Source organism: Engystomops pustulosus, chromosome 9 (genome assembly GCF_040894005.1).
Source record: "Engystomops pustulosus chromosome 9, aEngPut4.maternal, whole genome shotgun sequence".
Lineage (NCBI taxonomy): Eukaryota > Metazoa > Chordata > Amphibia > Anura > Leptodactylidae > Engystomops > Engystomops pustulosus.
The window spans coordinates 86618304-86637952 of NC_092419.1; the positions used below are offsets into that span (position 1 = coordinate 86618304).

Genomic DNA, 19649 nt, shown 5'->3' on the forward strand with positions numbered 1-19649 from the left:
ATGGCTAAAAGAAAACAAGACAGTATAGGCACACGGGCAATTTATATAAAAGAGTGGGCAAACCTTTTAAGAGACAAATGCATCAACTTATGCCCACAAACTGCTATGACCTGAAGCAACACTGTACAGAAGAGCGGGAACAAAATCTGTGAGCTTTGAAATCATAGTTCAATAGGAAGAAATCTGGAAATGTAACGCTTTATAATGAAGATAAACTTAAAAAAAATACTTCAGGCCTTGTAATATATATATATATAATATATAAGATAATTTTCATAAGAATCTAAAAACAGGTATATATGTGACCAAATACAAACAAATTTTCTTACTCAACTCCACGTAGCGAAATCTTATGACCTGGGCGAGAAGAGCTCACACTGATGTAGATGTGTAATGCAGTGAGCCCCAGGAGCATTTCCGGTTTGAGTTCAGCTCCAAGCCGCTCTTTTATCACATCATTACGACTCTAAAAAGATATTGGATATATAGTAAGATAATGGACAATTTTATGAGATATAATGATTACATAATAAAATTACGCACATCTTTTATACAATAGCTTCCAAAAGCACATAAAGCATTATTTGGTCAAAACATTGGAACAAACCATTTCATAATAGGGTGTTAGGAGGTTGTTACAGCATTCACAGACTTTCAAAGAACTGTACTGTACCTCTTTATGCCTTGGATTTTATAATACATGCATATAGATACTACAGATTATTAGCCATAACACCATCCTGCCGCGAACTTCCACAGTCACACTGCTCTTACAGTAAAGAATCCCTGTCTATACTGATGGCAGAATCACCTCTCCCATAGGTGTAGAGGATATCCCCTGTCTATGGTGATGGTAGAACCACCTCTCCTCTAGGTGTAGAGGATATCCCCTGTCTATGGTGATGGTAGATCCTCCTCTCCTCTAGGTGTAGAGGATGCCCCCTGTCTATGGTGATGGTAGAACCTCCTCCCCTCTAGGTGTAGAGGATGCCCCCTGTCTATGGTGATGGTAGAACCTCCTCTCCTCTAGGTGTAGAGGATGCCCCCTGTCTATGGTGATGGTAGAACCTCCTCTCCTCTAGGTGTAGAGGATGCCCCCTGTCTATGGTGATGGTATAACCACCTCTCCTCTAGGTGTAGAGAATGTCCCCTGTCTATGGTGATGGTAGAACCTCCTCTCCTCTAGGTGTAAAGGATTCCCCCTGTCTATGGTGATGGTAGAACCTCCTCCCCTCTAGGTGTAGAGGATGCCCCCTGTCTATGGTGATGGTAGAACCTCCTCCCCTCTAGGTGTAGAGGGTCACATGAATATTTTGATGAATTAGACCAGTCCAGGAAACGTAACTAATCAGCCGTGTTTCTGTGAGTAACAGTGATTACTAGCTTGGCCAGGTAAATGACGTGCAACTTAGTTCCTAACACCTGACAAAGTGAAAAATTTGTTGCGTTTTATAAGTTTGCGTTTACACCTTCAGTTTTTCAGATGAAGTTCTTGAAGCCAAAAGCAGGTGTGGATGATAATGGTTATAGAACCTATCATTGAAAATAGTTACTCCTCCTATTTTGTTCACTCCACTCCTGCTTCGGACAGCAAAAACTGCATCTGAAAAACTGAGCGTGTGAACGCATCCTAAACAACCAGTCACTATAAGTTGAAAATCCTACAGTTCCTTATGTACGAGATGTGAATGTTACATGGACCGTGACACTTGCATAATGCATTGACATAGGGATTAAAACCAAAAATGGTGACAAAATACTTTGCAAAAGATATTCAAAAACACAAAATAAATAATAAGGGAGTCTCATGATAGACCCTCATCTAGCTTGTGGTCACAGCAGAAAACACATCACAGAGTGGGGGTCATTTACTAAGGGGCTGATTCGCGTTTTCCCGACATGTAACCCCCGAATATTTTCATTTTGCGCCGATTTTCCTTGTATTGCCCCGGGATTTTGGCACACGCGATCGGATTGTGACGCATCGGCGCCAGCATGCACACGATGGAAATCGGGGGGGGGGGGGGGGGGGGGCGTGGCCGAGCGTAAACCAGACAGATTCGGAAAAACCGCCGCATTTAAAACAAAAAAAGTGGCGCTTGGGACGCGCTTACCTTCACTTGGTCCGGCTCGGGGAATTCCAATGCGTTTAGATGCTTTTCAGCGCAGCAGCGCTACCTGGTGGACGGCGGAGGAACTACCTTGATGAATCCCGGCCGGACCCGAATCCAGCGCAGAGAACGCGCCGCTGGAACGCGAATGGACCGGGTAAGTAAATGTGCCCCAGTATGTCAGACTGACAAGTCATGGACGTTCCTCACCCCCAGCAATAATGAATGATTGCATTACAAAACTACAATTAAGCTCCAGAATACCGGCAGCCACTGGTAGTAGATGTGCTGCTAATTCCAATCCTGACGATCCGCTGGATGGGGGCTACATCTGCCTTTGTCTGGAGATGGATTGACTGCTATTTATAAACCTCCATTGATAATATATGGCAGATGAGTCTGAAAACTGTCCAAAAGAAGATCTGTCTTGTTCCTAGCAATCAATCACACCACATATGCAGTTATTCACACTCTAGAAATAAAAGCTGTTCTGCTATTACTCGGGCAACAACAACAGTTTAACCCCTTATAGGGAAGGTATCTCCAGTTTTCATTTTGACACACACCAAAGTGAGATGACAAAACTATTATTTTTATTCAAATATGTTTTTAATATCTGATTGTAGATTATTTTCGGTCCATTATTACGGGGCCGTCCATCTTGACTGAGCTCTAGTAACAGCATTTGGTGACATGCTTTACAGCAGCCTGATGGCCATTGGAATAGTAATAGTCTAGAGTGGACTGTTTGCTCTGTGCAGGAAAAAAGGTATTTTGGGTGTTCTCTCTACTATTGTTTTCCTGTCAGTGATGTAAATTTGGTGATTGCTATATAGAAAACCCCTGCAGCCAGTGCCAGTCTACAATTAAAGGAAATTTACCATCAAAAACCAACGCGATAAACCAGTACCGTTTCTGCAACTGGGCAAATTGTGCGACTGCCTGGAGTATATATGTAAATTTGGTGTGCTCTGTCCATATGTACATTGGGGGTTCTAAATATGTATGTATGTATGTATGTATGTATGTATGTATGTATGTATGTATGGACCCTGCATCTGGTGCTTTATTTTTGTGTGGAGTTTGGTTCTGGTGCTGATTTTATGAATTGAGCTAGGTTCTGGTACTGTAGTTATATATTGACCTTGGTTCTGTATATATGTGCTTGGCTGTGTTCTTGTTCTGCCTTTCTATAAGGAGCTCAGTTCTGGGGCTATATTTTTGGATGCAGCTTGGTTCTGGTGCTCTATTTATGTACTGATCTCTGTTCTGGCTCTGTATTTATATATTGAACTTAATGCTTTCTCTATGTACTGAACTTGGTTCTGAGGCTGTATATATGCACTGCCCTTTTATAATAATTAACAACATGACTGTGGTAATCATTTTATATTTGTTATCCATGGTCACTTTCCTTCTAATAACAACTTTTAAAATTATGCGAATAAACCAGATGTGCTCTGGCAGGAGGAAGCATTACTAAAGCCCCTCCGGGCAGTAGCTTCATAGGCTGTTACACTGTACATGAGCAATTCCCCCTCCCATTGTGTGCTAACACTCCATGCCATGAGATTACAACAGGCAGAGGGAGGGAGAAAAGAATTATAATAGAACAACCTGGTTAAAGACTTCCTTTTTAGGACCGGTTGTGGCACTAGTGTTTGGCAAAACTCACCTGCAGATATTACATGATTTGTAAAGCACTACGGAATTTGATGGCGCTATATAAATAAAGATTATTATTATTATTATTATTACTCTGCTATAGCCTTCTACTATATAATTTTCCAGTTGCATGTTATTTTTTGGTCATATTTTAACTTTTAGGGAATGGGATGAGTAAAAGAAGATTTATCGGGTGTAGGTGAGTCCTACTTGACATCTCTTATTAGTTGGTCTAGTTTGCTGCGCCACAATATAGAATTGTCTTGCGCACAAACTGAATTTTCGGACACACTGATTATTAACTTTTAAGACGAGAATTCTTTTTTTTTTACAAAGGACAGAGCCCTTTTAAGAGAAGTCAGAAAACTTCATAAATATGGCCTAAAACCCCCTATAAATGTGGTGCAGATGATTTCAGGAGCAAATGACTCCGGTATTCTGCCATGGACAAGGAGTTTACTGCAATCTAATACTATAGCAAGCAATAAACGAAAGGTGCATTCACAAATTCAGTTTTTCAGACGCAGTTACTAAATCAAATAAATGCTTAAATTATTGTCATTATTATTACCTGTATATATAGATATTCAAATGCAGCCGGGTCAGAGTGGAGAATATCAGCTGGATCTTTGGGAAAAAAGCTGACTCTAAACAAACATCTCATGCCTTGATAGTGAGTCCGATGCACAACCTGGAAAGATCAAATGTACAATCAAAGGTTATTTTATAATGTACTTTACTTTAAATAGCACAGAAATCTAATATCTACAGCTGAGTATCTGTGTATGTGTGTGTGTATGGCAGTTTGTATGTCCGCTAAAGGAATCTGCATCGTCGTGTTTACAATTCCCAAATTTTGCACAGCAGCTCTCTGTTTTTCAGAGAACGTCTTAGACCAGACGTTCCAAAATCCACTTATTATCCACCATATACAGGAGCCTTTGTCTGCTGCTGCTGTCGTGATTGGAGTCCTAATTGGTTGCTATTCTGCCACAGGTGATTAATATGAGCTCTGAGCTGTGATTGGTTACTACAGAGTATAAGACAGCTTATGTGTGAGGTAAAATGTATAGGGGTAGAGAAAGAGAGACAGGCAGAGGGAGGCAGAGTGAGAGACTGGCAAAGAGAGGGAGAGTGAGAGACAGGAAGAGAGAGGGAGACTGAGAGACAGGCCAGGAGAGTGAGAGACTGGCAGAGAGAGGGAGAGTGAGAGACAGGAAGAGAGAGGGAGACTGAGAGACAGGCCGGGAGAGTGAGAGACTGGCAGAGAGAGGGAGACTGATAGACTGACAGAGTGAGGGAGACTGAGAGACAGGCAGAGAGAGGGAGAGTGAGAGACTGGCAGAGAGAGGGAGAGTGAGAGACTGTCAGAGAGAGGGAGAGTGAGAGACTGGCAGAGAGAGGGAGAGACTGGCAGAGAGAGGGAGAGTGAGAGACTGGCAGAGAGAGGGAGAGTGAGAGACTGTCAGAGAGAGGGAGAGTGAGAGACTGGCAGAAAGAGGAAGAGTGAGAGACTGGCAGAAAGAGGGAGAGTGAGAGACTGGCAGAAAGAGGGAGAGTGAGAGACAGGGAGAGGGAGAGACAGGAAGAGAACGGGAGACTGAGAGACAGGAAAAGAGAGGGAGACTGAGAGACAGGCCGGGAGAGTGAGAGACTGGCAGAGAGAGGGAGACTGATAGACTGGCAGAGTGAGGGAGACTGAGAGACTGGCAGAGAGAGGGAGAGTGAGAGACTGGCAGAAAGAGGAAGAGTGAGAGACTGGCAGAAAGAGGGAGAGTGAGAGACTGGCAGAAAGAGGGAGAGTGAGAGACAGGGAGAGTGAGAGACAGGAAGAGAGAGGGAGACTGAGAGACAGGCCGGGAGAGTGAGAGACTGGCAGAGAGAGGGAGACTGGCAGAGAGAAAGAGAGTGAGAGACAGTCCAGGAGAGGGAGAGTTAGAGACAGTTCAGTAGAGGGAGATAGAGGCAAGGAGAGGGAGAGTGAGAGACAGACCGGGAGAGGGAGAGACAGGCTGGGAGATTGAGCACCCGTGCCATTGGTTCGCCACCACTGATATAGGCCATCAGTCAGTATACTGTACTTTCTTTATGATTTATACATATAAAGGTAAGTACTGAGAAGACAAACACTGTATTCCCCTCTCTGTACATAAATAGTCTGTTTATCAATGCCGTGATGCAAACTTTAGCCAGAATCCAAATTGTAGTACCAAAAAGCATTGAACCCTCCAAACAGCCTTTAGATACTCCACATGTGCCCTTACATATAGATCTCCTCTAAGTGTGTGTTGTAGACGGGAATTTACATAAATGAAACCCCTAACCGTTTCATGGTTCTAAGATCCTTTTTGTACTTTCTTTAACCATGTAAGTGAATCTATATTAAAGGGGTTGTCCAGACTTTAAACAGACTATAAAACTGGCCTGGGGTGGGGGCTGTACGAACAAACAAAGCCAATGGTAAAAGCCAAAGTTTGGCTTCACTACAATTTATATCATGACACAACACACATTTTCTTCTGGTATACAATTTTTTTTCAATTAGCTCTTCTGGATTTCCTGAACATGTTAACCTAACCTTAACTGACCAGCCATAGGTGTTAGTTATTGCTATTAACTATTTTTTTTCCTTGTAATTGGTATAAAAGTCAATGTTGAATTGTACTATCAATGGTTTTTATATACATGATATATAAAATGCTAGTAGTCTTACCATACTAATCACAGGCACATATGTATTCTCCGCATTCACTTGAAACCCCTTCTAATCTCCTGGTACCCTACTGCTGAGCTACTTGATCTCCAGCTTCCTAGTCTCGCACATGACATAAGTAATTTAGATCCTTGCCCTAACTCACATCGCTTACACCTACGTATAACATTGTCAATGGTGGCAACATGTACTACCTACTGACAACCCTATCCCATTAATCTATCAACCTGATCAGGGGCGTAACTACAGTGGTAGCAGCCATAGCAGCCGCTATGGGGCCCGTCGTGTCAGGGGGCCCTATCATACTACCTGACACACTAAAAAGTGGAGTGCACCATTATATATATATATATATATTATGCTGCACACTGTACAGCATAATATATATATATAACATATATGTGATGTATATATGCTCTATATGTATAAATGTGTGACTGTAACTTGTATGTGTGAGTATATAAATATGTTTATTTTGATTAAGTGAGAAGGGGGGCCCCATGCAAAAGGCTGCTATGGGGCCCTGCTTCTCCTCCTTACGCCACTGAACCTGATCCACAATATATGACATTGGTGCACCAGGAAGAGAACACACTGCACTTCACAACACCAGGCCACAGTATTGGTACCCCCAATTATACCCAAGGATGGACATCTATACGTTTGATCATTCTTGGTATCCTTTTTCAATTATTATACATGTATTTTACTTCCATTTCTCACATGAGCTAGTGGTTGCTTGTCCTGCAGCAATAAATACTTCTGGTTTTGATCCGACGCGGTGTACTCGAGAACAAGAGAAAAATGATCACGATGACGAAGGGAAAGACGGTCTTGAAGGGTAACCATGACATCCTGTAAAAGAAACAAAACCAAATTTACCACAACCAAACATATACCTTTGGAAAGATGGTGGAATTTTAGAAAGTCTTACCTTTACTGTGGTCCTTCCATCAAAGGTAAATGACTTGATTTGTCCATTCTCCAAGAATACTTTTAGTACATTGGGTATGAGCAGCAGAGGGGGGGAATCCTTCATTTTCAACATGTCCTGATAACAAAAATAGAAGAAGGTTGAGGAGAAGGAGCGGTAATGCTGAAACCCAGGAACGGTGCATTCGTGAAGAAAAAGACTTTTGAAATTCTTGGACTTCGCAGCCCTGGAGCAACCAAGGAAAGCTGAGAACAGTTTGGGCGGACCAATATGCATAATAATGCACATATCTTGCGGCTGGTGGGGCGCTAGTTCCTTTCTCTTACCTCCCATTCCCATGTAGGAAAGCCAGCTCAAGCTGTGAGAGGTGTGCATAGTTTTGCATATAGAGTGTGCCCGAGCTCTCCTCTGTACTCTGTTACCCTTAAGCACTCCAGGGCTGCAAACTCCAAGGATTTCAAAAGTCTTTTTCTTCACGAACAGACCGTTCTTGGGCTTTAATGTTCACCTGCATCACCCCAGCAGTGGTAAGTGATCGGTGCTCAGAACCACTGTATAGCAGTGGTAGATTTCCTATAAAATAATAGTATTATAAGTTGGTTATAGTAACTACAGAGATGATAGACATGATAAAAGAAATGATGTGATAGTAATGTTAGAGAATCACGCTGATCGTTCTGGCAGTAGTGGATTATAATACAGGTTTTTTGGGCGGTAGCCCGGGGCCCAAGACTTCTAGGGAGCCCGTGGCCACTACTGAGAAGGACCTTCACCTATGAATTCCTCATTCACCTGTCCCTGCTCTCAATTCACATGTACACAAAAGCCATTTCAGGACCATTGAAGGTCCTCCAACGGTCATGAAAACGGAGATTGTCTAAGGAAGAAGGGACCAATCTTCCATTCTCCAAGAAGCTTGATCTAGTACCATATGTGGGAAGTGAATTCCAGACTTGTAGGGGCCATGACAGTTTTAATCTGCCCCTGGTCAGTGGGTAAAAAAAATGGTAATAAGTAAACTGTGAGCAACATTATAGAAACGACTGTATATGAAATATTGAAACAACAATATATTAATTATATATAACAATATTTGAATTATATTATTGGGACAACTATTATTTGGCATCAGAGAATTATTAGCACTATATTTAGATCTCAGTATCCCATGGAGTGACATTCACTGTTCTTATTATCTTTGTTTTACAAACTTTTAGGGCCCTGGAATCTTCTGTTTCTTTTTTGCAGATATCCCATGTGTTTTATGTCCGTAGCTGCCCCATTTCTCGTAGATTATACTGTCTGTTGGCTTTCATGTGCATTACCAATGACAACAATCATGAGTACTTACATCAAGAATCATTATTCTTCTTAATATATAGTATATAAACTAAGCAGATTGTGCAGTGATTATATTCTAATCAAACTCTAATAAAAGAAATGCTGCAATATCCCATTACCCTTTCGGTCCATCAAAATGTTCTGTTATTAACTATTTAAGTAAAGTAAATAAAACATGTTTTTATGCAATATGTGGAATATGTAAATTAAAACAATTTTAACAGTACGGCCAGAAAGTTTTACCACCCATAAAGGGTTTTTCCTCCCAGACAAGTTAGACCCCATCCACAGTACAGGACCTAACTTGCTGATTGGTGGGGGTCTTAGTTATGAGACCCCTACAGATCACGAGAACGAGGGGTACCTCTGTTGGACCACTCGTCTCTCACCAAGATGAAAGGAGCAGATAGTCTTTCATGTCCGTTCTGCTCCATTCCTCTCTATGGAGCTAGCGGAGATTGCCGGGGATTCTGAAAACCCCTTTAAAGAACCCATCATTATCTGTATAACTTACTGGGTCTGTATCTCCCACCGTCACAAGTTCCGAAAATCTCACTCTTCCTGGGTTGGAACGCAGTTTTTCCTTTTTGGCTGCACTTATAAATGCCGATTTAGGAGACTACAAAGGAAATGTTTTGTCAATACAATAGGTTGCATGAATAACAGAATTGGTTGGCATTACAATGGCTTCCATGTGCATAAACAATAGATAGACAATATACAATAACAGGGTTACACCCGTTTTCACGTTTCTGAACAGCAAAACAATTATAGAGGTGGTGAGTCAAGGAAACATTACTATAATACTACTGACACTACTAAAGGTAACATGAAATAAATACTTCTATGTGCCTACCACTTTTTAATGTTTTATGTGTATGAATGTAATATGCTATATGCATTGAGCAGGACACCAAGGCAGGCTGGATGCAGGTTTTTCTTACCAAGGGTGGAGATATTCGGGAAGGTTCATTATGCTTTCTTGTATTTTTGTGCTGATATTATGTTATGTTTTTGGAGCTGACCTTTCTTGTGCTTGTACACATGGCAGCGCCAGTACAGGGCGTACCTGGACAAGTGCCGGGGCCCAGAACTGCTGGGGCAGTCCAGATTAGGCTGCGTTCACACAGCCATATGGGGGATGTATATACGGCCGACGAATATATGTTGTATATACGTTCCCCATAGAGGGCAATGGGTGCACGACGGCGCTCACCCCATCCTCCTCTCCCCGGTGCTGTGGTGTGCCCGGCGGGCACACATTTATGTTCATGTAGCCTTAGACTGTACATAAGGAATCCATGGGGTATGGGGACTTTATCTAATTAATCTACAGGGGGTGAGGGGGCTTTATATAAAATAACCATGAGGGGGCTGTTTGGGATGATAAACTAGGGAATATTTTAGAGAACAGGAGACTGCTTTACTTTATGAATTTTTAATGCCACATGAGTTTACTGCAAAAGGGCCTACTGAGGCTCAGCCGCCCAGGGGCCTACTGAAACCTGGAGCTGCTTGTACATCAGTAAAGGTACAGTCTTTTCTAGTCGCTCAAAGGTATGTGATCACCTGTCTCCTCACAAAATTTTTGTGGTGTGTTCAAAGCAAGAACTTCTGTGTAGATGTATCACTTTATCAGTTTTCTGGCATAAAAGCAGTGGACAAGAATTTGCGATTAAAATGGTGAATACCCAGCCTCCACACCATATGGGCATGGAGGAGGCATAGAGAGGCGCGGTGGCTGGTGGAGAGGGCAGGAACAGGGACTATCTGCCCTGTTTACTGTTTTTACCCAAATCTACGCCAGATGCAACCTGGTGTATTTTTGCTTACCGGCCGTGACACTCTTAAGGCCTAAGCCTCTTGATGTATCCAGGGCGATGAGGGAAATGTAGCCGCTATCATACAGTGGTGCAGGGGGAATTATTATTTTTTATGTAAGGCATAGCACTCAAACCATTTTTAACAACAGTTTTACACTCACCTGGTGAGGATGCAGTACTGTCAAAGTTATTGAGTCCTTTGCATTTCTGAAAAAAAAAATATACTCTAATAAAATGGAAAATAATAATGATAAAAATCTTTATTATCCTTACTATTTATATCTACCGTATTTCTTTAATTTCATTGAAGCAGAGCGCATTGAATATTTTATGGTACAATTTTTTTATACCTGACAAGTTCAATGAATCTGTCTCTCGAGGCCTCGCTCACATCCTCATCATTTATTGCTAGGATCTGATCTCCTGAAAGTAGCTTGTTTTCTGAAGGACCTCCTGAAATGAAAGAAATCTACAATTCAACCAGTAAGAAAAGTACATTACATAGAAATATTAAAGGAAATCTACCTTCAAAATCCATCCTTAACCAGGGACACTTACTTATAGATCCGGGCACTGTGACTGTGGTAATCTGCTTATATTTGTTATCCGTGGCCTCCTTCCTTCTAAAAATCAACATTTAAAATTATGTTAATGAGCCTTAATGCCTTAGGGGGGACTTTACCCACTCCCCTTTGTGCTGCTGATTCACAGGATATTACACAGTGCGGGAGCACATCTCCTCCTCGAACTGTGTGCTGAAACTTCTTCTGCTGTCCAATTACAGCAGGCAGTAGGAGGGGGAAGTGCTCAGGTAGCATAGGGGAGTGGAGACAGTCTAACAGCCTGTGAAGCCAGAGCACAGATGGGCTCTGGTAACACCCCCTGGAGCCCTTCAGTCTCATTAGCATAGTTGAGTTTAGATAGATGGAGGCCATGAATAACAAATATAAGACGATTACCACAGTCACAGTGCCTGAGTCTTTGAGCACGATGGATTAACTTCACAGAAATTTGATGTGATTAACATTTTGTATAATTTCTTTCCCATTTCTGTAACTAAGTCAGTATTTTTCATTAATATTTTTAAAATAAATGAAACCTACACAAAAACAAATATAACAAAATGCATTGCATATTCATGATCCACCTCTGAATTTTTCATACTGCCCTAGACAACAATAGGACTTGTTGCTGCTTTTTTAAAAATTCTTCTTCAACAATAGTGGTTATATAATCCATTGAGATGCTGAAAATCTCTGAAGTCCCTGCAAAAGGCTTTGATATCTCTGCGGAAACAAGTTTTGCTACAAAATGTCTCTTTGAAGCGCCTAGTTTTGGCATTGATGTTTTCTGTTCAGTTATGCTTGGGTTAGTCAATTATTTCCTATGGAATTTTTTGACAGACAATATTTCCGACATGGGAGAATCCTTTCCTGCTGTTACTATTATATTGCATAGACACTTTTACAATTATTTGTGTGTAACTATATGCCCGCGCATTCCTTGCAAAAGAAACATCTACCGTATTTAAGAATGATCTACCACCAGGATCAGGGATTGTAAACCAAGCACACTGACATACTGGTGTGTGCCCCCTCTGGTAGGATCTGCTCTTCTCTTAGTTTCTTATGCTCTTGTTTTACAAGAAAAAGGCATGTGTTAATGGAGCCTGGAGCCCCGCAGATTCATTTGCATAATTTCTAACTTTTTTTTTCCTAAAAACAAGGGCATAGGAAGCTTAAAGAAGAGTGGACACACCCTTATGTCAGTGTGCTTGGTTTATTATCCTTAATCCTGGCCGTAGGTTTCCTTTAAGCACCACATAAATTTAAAGAAATGTACCATTCATTTTTATGCATTGTGAACCAAAAATACCATGAGAATGCTGTAGCTATACTGATGCAGAAACTTATCTTGTTTAATTCCTGAACTGAGTGGTTTTGCTCAAAAAACAATTATAAAATCCAGGATCTTGAGAAAGCTGAGTACATACTGGCTGTTGTGTTTTACGCAGTTTCCCGAACTGTCCAGACAGACTCATACAGCTGGATGACTCATACACATCAGCTGGTGCAGTGATTGATTACTTCTGCCTGTCAGGGACAACACAGTGATGACTTGAAGTCTTAGCTTATGCTGGGCAGGACAAGGCTGCAGCAGTGCATAATTAGGGTAAGAGGAGAAGCGCCGGAGCAGCCACAGGAGCAACAGAGCCTCATTATCATAATTTTATAATAGTTTTTTCAGTAAAACCACTAAATTCAGGGTCTAAACAAGATATGTTTCTGCATCAGTGTAGCTACTGCATTCTCAAGGTATGTTTGGCTCACAATGCATAAAAACATATGCATAAATACAAATGATAGATTTCCTTTAATTTCCTTTTGTTAATTAAAACCAGTGAAATAACACGTTAACTTTTTGTTTAGTTAACTTAATTAAATGTGTACGTTTTTCAAAATGATTTTATTCAGCAGCAGGAATGTGCTCTATGCCTATAATGTATATGTGCATGTATAGTATCACCATGATTGCAATGTACTGCAGGCAACAGAAAAGAAAAACGTGATAAAATAATGAACAATAGACACTTCACAATGCATGGAATATGGAATTACTGATAATCCAATTTCACCTGAGATGACAGATCGTACTACAACAGGTCGTGCACTGCCAGCAACAAATCCAAAGCCAGCTCCGGGATGGCGCACAATGATGACCTTACGTACAGACTGAGGGGTCAGCTGACCACATTCCATAGCACCTTTCCACATCACATGACTGAGCAAACAAAAGGAAAAAAATAATGCTGTAATTTATCATACATAAAAATACTATATTACATACAAACATATATATGTATATATATAGTAGTCTGAGCACTGGTATTCATTTTTTACAATGAGGCCCAATGGATTACAGACTTAAAGGGGTATACCCACGGGGACAAGATTCTTAAATATACTCGGGATAACAAAAACCTATTCGCAAATGTTATTCACCGTAATACAGCATTTCAAAGATTTAATTCCAACCTGTCTCTGTAGCTCGTGGTGTTTATAATTTTGGTTATCCTTGGATCCATACATTTTCTGCCTATGGTCAGACAATTCCCTCTAACTTCTCTTACATTGCAGGAGTAGGGGGAGGGGTAGGATGCAGACAGCACACTACAGACACAGACACTTCCTGGTTTTTCAGCACATGCTCCTAGCAGCATGGAGAGGACATAGGAGCTCTGCAAACAAGAAAAGCTCTGGATCACAGGGGAGGGTGTGATATAGCAGTGGTGACTTTGTTTTATTGATTAGGTGAGGCACCAGAGCTGAGTGGGTTATTGTGTCTTATATCCATCTCATGACTCTAATCTGTCACATCTCTCTATCAGACTGTTCAGAAGCTAAATGAAAGTGTAAATAAACCTGTACCCTGATAATCAAAGCACATTGAGACTCCCCGCCCACACTCTGGAATCTTACATTGACCATCACTGAGTGATAGCAGCTAAAACAATAATAAAACTGTGTAAAATTTCAAATAAAGGGGTCAACAATGATCCTTATTAAAATTTGAAAACTTTCTTTCATGGGCAAACCCCTTTAAATCAAACATATACATTCAGAGATTGTTCTGGCTTCTATGTTAAAAAGAGGGCCATTACGTGATGTGAACAGTGCCCTGAAAAGGGAAACAGTGTATTTGGAGCTTACAAATAAGGAGATGCTAATGTTTAAATAAACACAAATAGACATACATTTATATACATGCACACATGAACACGTGTGAATCAGTTGTGATCTGAAAACAAGTGTTTTTAAATGTGAAATTACTAGTTAGGAAAGTAATTTAAATCTTTGCTGAAAGATGTCCAACTCGGATGAAAGCTTAGTTTGAACAATAACTTCACTGTTCTCCGAAACCATAGGTTTGTTCTCCAGAGTACCTTTGGAGTGCATTCGAGTAAAAGATGGATGAAACAATTCCACCTACAGGTTATCAAGTCATGTCAGAAGGTGCATGATGAGTGTTTGCTTATAAATGGATCTGTAACTTCTATATCATCATTTACAATACAAAATGGTCCAAATCACTTCTATTATCTTACAGTACCTGGACAGGACTGGGATCAGACTGTGTCTGTTGTTCTGTCAGAAGTTCTTTGATAGACTGGTGTGAAATGTCTACAGCTGTTTACTTCACAATTCCTTGTAGGGTAGATGACAGCCGATATATTGGATGCAACCAAGGCCATTCCTGGAAACTGAAAACAATCATCAGTCATTCTCGGAATAACACACAATCAGCTAAATTGAATGAGTTACTCAGTTTACAGACTAGCATAAAATAACATGGTTGGTGTTATATTACTCACTGCTATCAGACCTAGACTGTTGATTTACTGCTAACAATAAAATGTTTGGTTTCGGGCAAAGTAAGTGCCAGGTGTGGAAAGCAAAATGGCTGTCGCCTTGTCTCATCCCTCTCATGGGTTCATTACATTTCACGTGCCAGGAGAGGACTGGAGTGAATCGCACTTCATCAATCTCTCTACCACATCTGGGTTCACGGAATAAATATGTTGTAATTGTCAGTAAATTGTTGGTAAATGTTGTGAAAACATTGCAAATTTTTGTGCAAAATGACAGGTGAGACAGTTGATGTAACCACAATGATCAATTCCCCGAATGTCTTCAGAGTCCATCACAAAAATCCACTTCTCCGAAGGAATTAGCATTATTCCCAATACTTTTTCCAATGGTTGTCTCCCAAGGATGTTGCCCAGGTTTTTTTTTTAATACAATGGATAGTCTTCCAGTGTGGCCCAATAGCAACCTGCTCACTAACATTCACATACAGCTCTCTGTTCACCTCCCAGCTTTAGAAATGTCTCCACCTGCTCTTCAGGAGATGGAGTGATACTTATTGATGATTGACAGCTGGGAATGTCTCCAGTGTCATATCCGGAGTATTAGAGTCATTAGGCCAGGGAAAAAAAATCATAAGTATGTATTAAATGGTAAAACAATACACAAAGCCACAGCAGAAAAACATTTGCTGGACTGTGAAAATAATTTAAATAATTAATGCCAGGCAGCTGTTGACAAGGTAATAAAAATTTAATGATGTATTACAAGAGGTATAGTTACTCATGATAAGAACATGGAGGCATTTATGAAGGCTTGTCCTCTTTGTTCCCACCTTATGCTACCTCTACGCTAAGTGGGTGTGGAGGGACGTAGAGTAGGACGTTTCGGTGCACTGGCTACAGCATGCTCCTGTTCTTGGCACAGGTCATAGCACAAATGTCCAGCCACACTGTATACTGTATACTGACACTGGATATACTAAGAGGCCAAAGCCTCTTGGTAGTACTTTGGGTGATCCTTTCACCACATTGTTTTACAAATACAGCTTGTGGCAGGATCCTATACAGCCCTAGTAACTATCTGACTCCCTTCTTTTAGCTAAAAATTGTTTCCCTCAGATCCCCACAAAATCAGAGTTATAAACTTGCCTGGTATCTATACATCTTTACAGCGAGACAAGGGGGGCGTGGCCTGATGTCATGTGACCAGGGTGAAATCATCACAGGTCCTTTAGCCTCTTAACATTAGCTTCTACACCTCTCCATGAAGGCTGCTGTGATTTCATGTGATATGATTTGCTGTGATTTCATGAGATATATGCTTGGGATACAGTTTTCTATTGTTAAAAAGCTAAAGGACTGCTGCATGCAGAGATAAAAAGGGGAGGAGCTGATGGATTTAGCCGAGAAGGGCACCCTGACCTCAACTCACTTTAAACATGCTTGGACACCAGGTAAAATTATAAAGCTAAAAATAGCTTTAGGGGTACAATTTTTAGCTAAAAAAGGGTGTCAGTCACTAGGGCTCTATGGGCCCTAGCTTTATTTGTGAATAATGTGGTGACAGGTTCCCCTTGAAAAATCAGTTTGTAAACTTACATGCAACTCAGCTGATGTGAGTCCAATTATATTAATGGGTTCTGCATATGTAGTGTTCACTTCCCTGGCGCTTTGTTTTTGATTGATAGGTCTCACTAATACAAACATGCTGCCTGTATGGAACTAGTACTTAGGCACCTGTCAGCTACTGACATATACAGCTCCCTTTATTTTCCCATTGTGGGGCTGTAGTAAAGGTAGAAAATTCTACACAATCCCTTGCTGGAGAGAGATAGATAGGGGTTGTATGTGACTTAGCACTGCTACATCATTAACCACTCCCACAGAAAGGTGGGGGCTGATAGAGACCTGACTATATGAAGAGAAATCAACCTCATGCTGCCCTCAGGAATTGCCTTCAGCAAGTCATATGAGGGTGGGGGGAGGGGGTTAGTAGTGTAAGCCTTAGTTAGGAGGTGGGGTATACAGTCTGTATACTGCAGCTCTCTACCTCCATGGCAGGAACATAGGATATCAATAAAAGTCTTTTTTAGAAAAATGATGGCTCTAATTCCATCTAAACTTCTAAAACATCTAAAATGTACTGTGTGTGGTGGTGGGGTTTCCCTTGTAACCTTATACTTACCTCTCTCCCTGCTCTCTTTCTTCCGTGGAGGCACCTGTCACTGTCAGCTTCTGAAACTCATGCCGTTGCACTATTTTTAAAGCCCCGCCCCCATGTATTAAAAATAAACTAAACCCAGAATCCCTTATAAGGATCCTTCTGGCTCATGGGCCTGGTTGCAACTGCAGTATCCATAGTTAATTCACTGCCATACAATTTTAACACTAGTGTATAAGCAGCTCATAGCTGAACTAGTGCAAGGGAGGGTGTTATGGGAACATGGTATAGGGATTTTTTTTGGACTAACATATTGGTGTCAGAAAATAATTGTTTCACAATATGGTCTAAAAGGCATCAGCCTTACAAGGCTTTTTGCCTTCTTCAGGATTTACACTGCTAGATTATTGATTGGGTTTAATCTTCATCTTTATTCAACATAATCTACTATTATTACACAATTCCAGAGCCAACTTACTACAAGACAGGTTCTATAGGTTTGTTCTTAAGTTGAATTTGTATGTATGTCGAAACGGTAACTGTAGTTCCATACAAAACATTATTTTTGCCCCAGTGTCAATTAGAGTTTCAAAATTTTTTGCTGTAATGGGACCAAGGATTATCAATAAAGCTTCATTACAATCAACTTACAGCTGATAATTGCACCCTGGGACTATAATAAAGTATCCAGAGAGCTTCACCAGAGGTCACAGTGGGCAGAGGGGTCCGTCTGTAACTAGGGGAGTCTGTAAGTCAGATGTCCATAAGTAGGGGACCACATGTATTCACGTTCTTACTGCAGGCCAAGTCACATGTAGAAGAATAAGTAAAGTATCCTAATAAAGTAATGTCAGATATAAATAATATATTGTCACAGTATTATGCTCGAGATCTCTGCCGTTTTACTCAGGCAAGGGAGAAGAGTTGAAACCTTTGGCCATGGTTTTAATAAAATAATACCTGTAAATACTGACTTTGATTCCCGGAGGCGCTCTCAAAAGTGCTGACCGACTGTCTTTATGAGGAATATATATAATACAATTAAATATAGGTTAGGATGTGCCTATAACCCTTGTATAGATGAGGACATTAATAGGCAATGCAGAATTCCCTGCAGATTCATGATCCTGGGGTGAATCCCCTCTTCCCTTGTAGCACGATGCTAGTAGTATGGTAGCATCACGTCCGGTAGAAGAGCCGGACCAGCAATTATCTCTTTAGATGTCCTGGTCATGGCAAGGTAGGTGCTTTAATTATATTTGCTGACTCTGTGTAGAGCAATCACAGGTGCCATCCAGGAAAATACAGAAAATTCTTGAATGAGAAGGTCTGTCCAAAGTTTTGTTCTGTGCTGTGTATATCCAGAAAGGCAGGCAGCACTCCAATTTTCAGTGTCAAAGGTGAGGTTTATTCAAGTGTGGCAAAATTTCAGTGTGAATATACCTTTGTCAAGCCTTGACAAAGGTATATTCACACCAAAATTGTTCCTCCAATTAAGTGTTCATAAAAGTCCATCAATAAATTCTATGCTATTAAAACAGGCAACTCTTCCTCGATGAGGAAATTTGGTCTGGGAGAAGAATTCATCAATATAGTAAATGTATGTATATGTATGTATTGCCCCGGTAGCCAAGATCCGAGTTGGGGATAGGGAGTCAGAAACTTTTGAGTTGTCCCGAGGAACTAGGCAGGGGTACCCACTTTCCCCCCTCCTGTTTGCCTTGTATATGGACCCACTGGCGATTAAAATATGAAACACAGACTCAATACAGGGTGGGGGTTGTGGTGGATGCAGGGAAAAAATTTCCCTTTACGCCGACGGCGTGGTTCTGTACTTACTCCCAAAAGCAATCCGGCTGGTTAAAGAATTTGGTTAACTCTCGGGCCTTAAAGTACACTGGGGCAAAACCAATGTAATGGCCTTGGACAGGAAAGTCAAGGAGTGGGTAATAAAGAGGGAGATCTAACGTGTGTGACAACTTTAGATATCTGGGGATTGCAGTGTCTAATAAAATGAGAGAAGCTTGGTCCATCTGCCTCAAGTTCTCTATGTTTTACCAGCAGCGCCAATTTAGATTGATTTCTCTTTTTCAGATTAATAGAATCATTACTTAATAAGCTGATCTGGGGAAGGAAAAGCGTTAGAATAAAGATGGAATGCTTGTATAGGCCTATGGGTGAGGGGGATTTGGGATTACCTTTTTTGGGGGGTATTATTTAGCGGCACAAATAGGACGATTGGTGAACTGGAAGGACAATGATTTTTGTAGGAAAGTTATGCAGTCACCAGGAGGGGGAACAGACACAATCCTTGAGTCACTGGAAGGCTCCCTTATAAAAAAAGAGCTATTTGAGAAGTGGCCCGAGGGATTACATTAGTGAAAGCCTGGAAGGATCTTAAGAAAATCCTACAGCCACAAGGATATTTGCAAGAAACCCCCCTATGGGATAATCCAAATTTGGCCAAACTGATGAAATTACCTGATATAACTTTCTGGCAAAAACTAGGGATCAGATATGTTTCCCAAATAATGG

At 41.0% G+C, this 19649-nt stretch overlaps 1 protein-coding gene across 2 annotated transcripts in view; it reads right to left on the bottom strand.

Moving 5' to 3' along the window:
* Window positions 1–19649, bottom strand: part of FRMPD3 (FERM and PDZ domain containing 3) — a 78286-nt gene that overhangs the window by 21290 nt on the left and 37347 nt on the right. The window contains exons 3-11 of one of the 2 annotated variants that reach the window (XM_072123408.1): window positions 14698–14841; window positions 13223–13368; window positions 10938–11040; window positions 10749–10794; window positions 9279–9383; window positions 7424–7540; window positions 7213–7344; window positions 4348–4467; window positions 330–466 (exon numbers count right to left, since the gene is read on the bottom strand). In XM_072123408.1, the coding sequence (XP_071979509.1) occupies window positions 330–466; window positions 4348–4467; window positions 7213–7344; window positions 7424–7540; window positions 9279–9383; window positions 10749–10794; window positions 10938–11040; window positions 13223–13361 (899 nt within the window). In that variant the 5' untranslated portion in view covers window positions 13362–13368; window positions 14698–14841. Of the gene's footprint in view, window positions 1–329; window positions 467–4347; window positions 4468–7212; window positions 7345–7423; window positions 7541–9278; window positions 9384–10748; window positions 10795–10937; window positions 11041–13222; window positions 13369–14697; window positions 14849–19649 lie in introns of both variants that reach the window. The other variant, XM_072123407.1, reaches the window with a different exon arrangement.